This window comes from Nerophis ophidion, linkage group LG17, assembly GCF_033978795.1.
Source record: "Nerophis ophidion isolate RoL-2023_Sa linkage group LG17, RoL_Noph_v1.0, whole genome shotgun sequence".
In the NCBI taxonomy this organism is placed as follows: Eukaryota; Metazoa; Chordata; class Actinopteri; order Syngnathiformes; family Syngnathidae; genus Nerophis; species Nerophis ophidion.
The window spans coordinates 34,882,742-34,888,741 of NC_084627.1; the positions used below are offsets into that span (position 1 = coordinate 34,882,742).

At 37.9% G+C, this 6,000-nt stretch overlaps 1 protein-coding gene across 2 annotated transcripts in view; it reads right to left on the minus strand.

Moving 5' to 3' along the window:
• The window catches only part of eeig1b (estrogen-induced osteoclastogenesis regulator 1b), a 48,325-nt gene that overhangs the window by 20,704 nt on the left and 21,621 nt on the right, over positions 1 to 6,000 (minus strand). For both annotated transcript variants that reach the window (XM_061876811.1, XM_061876810.1), the window contains exons 4-6: positions 5,271 to 5,300; positions 134 to 250; positions 18 to 64 (exon numbers count right to left, since the gene is read on the minus strand). In XM_061876811.1, coding sequence (XP_061732795.1) covers positions 18 to 64; positions 134 to 250; positions 5,271 to 5,300 — 194 coding nt within the window. The remainder of the gene's footprint in view (positions 1 to 17; positions 65 to 133; positions 251 to 5,270; positions 5,301 to 6,000) is intronic.

Genomic DNA, 6,000 nt, shown 5'->3' on the forward strand with positions numbered 1-6,000 from the left:
AAGAAAGAGAAGCATACATTTTAAAGCATGGATCGCCGGACAGGAGCAACATTCCAATTGTCACCTGTGAACAGATGACATGCATGACAAAGTGAACGTGTAAATCAGTCTTAAGTGGTTGTGTCTGCCCCACCTTGAGAATTGAGTTGTCCTGACGGGTGTGTTTGGTGTCGTAACCCTCCAGGATGCAGCAGCGAACTGTGGAGCCTGAACCCGCAAATTCTGCAATGTTGAGATCAGCGAAACCCAGCTGGGCGCAGCACAGCAAACATGAGGAATAAACAGACCATTCAAGGTGGAACGATGAACATATTAAAGTTAAGACTATTTTTTCTTCTAAAAAAGGGGTCATATGCAAAACACACTTCTCGTACCTGTTTGGCATCCCCATAAGTCACTATCTTTTAATTTATTATTTTTAATTTAGAGATTTGATGTCAAACCATGGAGGCGTGGCAGAGATTTTTATATAACAATTGGGCCTTATTCAAAACGAAAAGTTTGGTATTTGATACAATTGTATTTGTGACGTAAACCGGAAGACACCTGTGCGAATCTCCCATTTGTATTTTTCGTAATGTGATTGTAGTCCAAACAAGAATATGTCCCCGGTGAGACCCTTAGGCTAAAATGCTTTGTTGTTATTATTAAGCAACACAATTTCACAACACAAACCTCCAGCCCCACTTAAAGAAGTGCCTGCTTAAGGGGGCCTATTGTGAAAAACCAACATTTCTTACCAATTGTTACCATTTTTGTTCATTTGGATCTGCATACAGTAATCAAAACATGGAGACATGGCAGAAATATTTATAAAACAATCTGGCCTTTCTTCATACTTCCTTCAAACGAGGCGTTAGGAATTTTCACCGACTTGTGATGTTTTTGTACTTTTGCTGTCAGTGGATATTGTCAGTTAGTTGTTGACGAACCCCAAGATGCAGAGAAGGAGGCATGCATGGAGTGAGAAAACATGATTTAATAAAGATACTAAGACAAAATCAAACAAAGGGTACAAACAAAAAGCGCGCACGTGGGCGGAAAACAAACTAAGGGAGGTAGCATGGGAGCTAGAAAACAAGAAGGAACTTAGCATGGAAGCTAGCAAGAATCGAGCAGGAAACAGATGTCGTACATGTAATATAAAAACAAACTTGGAAGCAGGGAACAAAAAGCAGTAAGCCAAAAACATCTAAATATAGCTTACCGCTACACTGCAAAGATACGACACGACAAGAAGTGACATCGACAAGACAAGTCAAAATGACAATAATCCAGCAACTGACTGGAAGACAAACACAGGCTGAAATAGAAGCGGACTGATTGACATCAGGTGTGGCCAGGTGCCAATCAGCCACAGCTGAGGGAAAACAGCGCACAGGGAAAAAAACAGGAAACATCCAAAATAAGAGCGCTGACAGGAACTAAAAACAGGAAATACTAAACACAGAGGAAACCAAGTCAAATGCAGAGGAAAAAAACTAAAACACAAACAGACTGTCAGTGGCAAGCCTGACAGATATCCCCATATATGGTAAAGTTTAACCCCAAAAAACATTGCGCGAGTCCACCATTGAAGTCCAATGTTGTAAGTATACAATTTTAAGTTCTTTCTTTTACTCTATCGCCTTGTAGTGGGGCAGACTGTCTCGTATTACACGGTAATTTTTTTAATACAAGGTATCATATAGTTTTAACTTACCGTAAATTCTGGACTATAAGCCGTTACTTTATTCCTACACTTTGCACCCCGGGGCTTATTAAGCGGTGCGGCTAATTTATGGATTTTTCTTCGTTGATGGCCATAATTCAAACAGGTTTTAAAAATGTCTTATTGTCTGTAGCATTTGCGATCTTTTGGACAAGTTTGCTCACTGCCCTTTGTTTAGAACTTACAGTTGGAAGTACAAGTGGCGTTCCATCTTCTAGTCGTCCATAGCGTTCTTACTCATGGATTTTTCATGTGGATTTTTCACTCCAAGCAATTTTTGTAAGTTTTACAAAATAACTAACAAATCTTACCAACTAAACCGTCCAATGTGTGCTCTCTATTGGAGTGTTAATGCATATTTGTATGCGCTATCGTAATGTAATGAAGTTAGTGTTGTTAGTATTAGCTAATATGGCATTATTTTTGTATTGTTTCAGTTTCTTAAATTCACCAAAATGTCATCGTGGACTTATTGGATCGGTTTAGCTGATTGGAGAGCTAGCCTCTGCAGCTAGTGGGTCCATGGCAATGATTTCTGTTTTGTTTAATCGGCCGTTTTACTGCCGGTTTACAGACACTGTTTGAAAACAATTAAGGTGTGTAAATAAACATCTACAAGATCTCTGTGTAAATAACTAATTTTATATCGTATATATCTGCGGCTTATAGCCCAGTGCGGCTAATATATGGAAAAATAGTATTTTATTCTAAAATGTCGTAGGTCCGGGGCTTATATACCGGTGAGCTATATGGTCCGAAAAATACAGTATATCTGCCAGTAGACATATGAAAGCGCAAAAAACTACAACATGGTTGACGGGGAGAAGAAGCAGTCAAAGTAGAGATCACACTTGCTTGTGGAAGACCCCACTTATGCAGATGATTTACAGACTTTTGCAGGAGTGAGACCCACGCAGTAACATTTACCTATGACCAGTTTTTAAAATAAATATTGTACAGTCTTTCATAAGACCCGACCTCTGACTGTTTAAAAAAAGAAAGTGGGTAGGGTCTTTAACATATGCTTAACTCTTGCTGCGGGCCAGAACCTGGCTCATAAACGTACGGCTGGATGCTAAGATTTTCCGCTGTTGCTATTTGTAATTGAAAGTAGCATGTAGTTTTAACTTGCGTTATGTACAAACATAGCTGACGCACAGAGATGCAGACAGCTCGAGGAAATGAGGCGTCCAAAGGTTAATTTGCATCTAACAAGACCCGCCACTCAAAACAACTCATAGAGACAGTTTGAGAGCGGCTTAAAGATGGGTCAGTAAAGCAAAATGTATGCAAAATTTTGATCAAAGCACCACTATTACATGTTATGTAGACCACAATGGTGTGCTTTAAATGTACAGTCGTGGTCAAAATATTACATACATGCCATGAACATAATGTCATGGCTAGGTCAAAAGTATACATACAGCAATGTTAATATTTGGTTATATGTCCCTTGGCAAGTTTCACTGCAATAAGGCACTTTTGGTAGCCATCCACAAGCTTCTGGTTGAATTTTTGACCACTCCTCTTGACAAAATTGGTGCAGTTCAGCTAAATTTGTTGGTTTTCTTACATGGACTTGTTTCTTCAGCATTGTCCACGTGTTCTTAATGGGGTTTATCCTTGTCCACGTGATCAGCAGCAAACTTTAGACGAGCCTTAAGGTATCGCTTCTGGAGCAAGGGCTTCCTTCTTGCATGGTGGCCTCAGTCCAGGGCGATGCAAAACATGCTTGACAGCGGACACTGACACCTGTGTTTCAGCAGCTTCAAAGTCATTGCAGACCTGCTTTTTGCTGGTTCTCGGTTGACTCTTGATCATCCTGACCAATTGTCTATCAGCAGCAGGTGATAGCTTGCGTTTTTCTCCCTGATCGTGGCAGTGACAAAACTGTGCCATGCACTTTATACTTACGAACAATTCTCTGCACAGTTGCTCTTGGGACCTGAAGCTGCTTTGAAATGGCTCCAAGTGACTTTCCTGACTTTATCAAAACAATGATTTGTTTTTTCATATCTGTGCTGAGTTCCTTTGACTTTCCCATTGTCGCATTTGTAACCGAGTCTAATGACTGCATCACATGAGCCCTATTTAGATGCGCTCCGAGAAGTCAAAAGGTGTTGTCAATCAAGCATAAACACTCACATGAAGTTAAGAGGTCATGCCATGAAGCTAATTTGATTTGAATGTAACTTCTCTACATCACCAAACTTCATAATCTATGTTGCTGTATATACACTTTTGATCCATCAGATTTGGTCACATTTTCAGTAGATCCATTATAAATAAAAGAACCAAACTTCATGAATGTTTTTTTTGTGACAAACAAGTATGTGCTCCAATTACTCTATCACAAAAAAAATAACAGTTGTAGAAATTATTGGAAACTCAAGACAGCCATGACATTATGTCCTTCACAAGTGTATGTAAACTTTTGACCATGACTAAATTTAATGATATGACTCCCTTGATCTTTTTGTTATTCTTTGGATTTTGTATTATGCTCTCCATGTGGATGACATCAATATTTGTATCAATCAATGAACATGAGAAAGCAGTCTCAACATTTTAAGCTGTTTTTTGTTAGATTTTGAGCAATTGAGCCATGTAAACATAAAGTTAAACACGTTACATTGATATAGAACAATTCTGGTTGTCACATGCCTCTATAACAGGGGTCGGGAACCTTTTTGGCTGACAGGGCCAAGAATCCAAATATTTTAAAATGCATTTCCGTATGAGCCATGTAATATTTTTTTCAACACTGAACACAACTAAACGCGTGCATTTTTAAGTAAGACCAACATTTCTAGAGTATAATAGGTCTCTTATTCTGTGTAATAACATTGTTATTCTGAAGCTAACTATTGAGGGGGCGTGGCCTGCAGCAAAGCGGGGTGTGCTAGGACTGGCCTGGAAATCAGCGACAGGGGCGTAGATGGCCCACCGGGGCCTTGTTATCTAATCACCTGTCGCTCTGTTATAAGCAGCAGCCAGGAGGAAAGACGGGGTTGGAGCTGGAGCCAGAGTGCGAGCGAAAACGAAAGAGAAAAAGACAATTGCTGGAAACTATTGATAAATAAAACAATATTGTAACCCTGAAACAGACTTTCATGTCGGTGCTTGGTGGTGTGAAGAACCCCTCAGGAGAGCAAGCCCCACACTAACCAATAATAAATAAATAACTTCTTACCATTAACACAACTTTTTAAACAGGTGCGGTAGAAAACGGATGGATGGATTAAAAATACATGAGAATGTTTTATATTTTCAACATTATTTTTAACACTGTGATTACAAGTGGAATTATTCATTACTTATCGTGTCAAGCAATGTCAGCTCAGATTTATCTGAGAGCCGGATGTAGTCATCAAAAGAGCCACATCTGACTCGTGAGCCATAGGTTCCCTACCCCTGCTCTATAATAAATGTGTTGAATAGCTTGTATTTAACCTTGCCTTTTACCATCACAGACATTGTAATCATAACATACCAAAACGAGAGAATAAAAAGGCACTGAAATTTTATGAAGTTTAACTATACCAGGAAACTAAATTACCTTTGTGAAGGTTTTTCCTCCTTTGAGCTCCTGTAAAGAATAAAACAGTAAATTATGGAATTGCAATACATCACACTTTTAAATTTTGATCAATCATGATTAATCACAGGTCCAGCTTGCATAATTTAAATCAACTTAAAAAAAGAGCCTTGTATTTGGACACAAATGCAATTTTATAGAAATAATTTAATTCATCAGCATTTTATTCAACTTGATAACAGTTTTATCGTAAGTCCTGTCCAAGTGACTTTTGGATTTACATTTGCAATATGAGTGATCGAAATAAATTGTGTGATTAAAATGTGTATATGCACGATTAATGTACTTTTTTTTGATTGACTTTGATGTATACGTTTTTATATATACACACACATAATATATGTATTACAGCTGTCCAACGATTAAAATATTTAATCACAATGATCACGTTTTGCTCAAAGTTAACTCAAAATTAATCGCGATTAATCGCAGATAAATAAAACTTGGCATTATTAATAAATGTACCATGGACACATAATTTTCATGTTTTTAAAACTATCACTGGACAATATTTTTGCTTTAATGACATGTTAATTAAACATTATGCTTTTTTAACAGCTCAACACAATGTACATAAACTCGCTTTTAAAGACAATAAAAAAAAAAATACCTCCATTGCGTTGGTGTATCCCTTACATAATTTTAATTCCTGCTGTAGTAACACTTGTAAGAACTGAACTGGGCAAGAAAT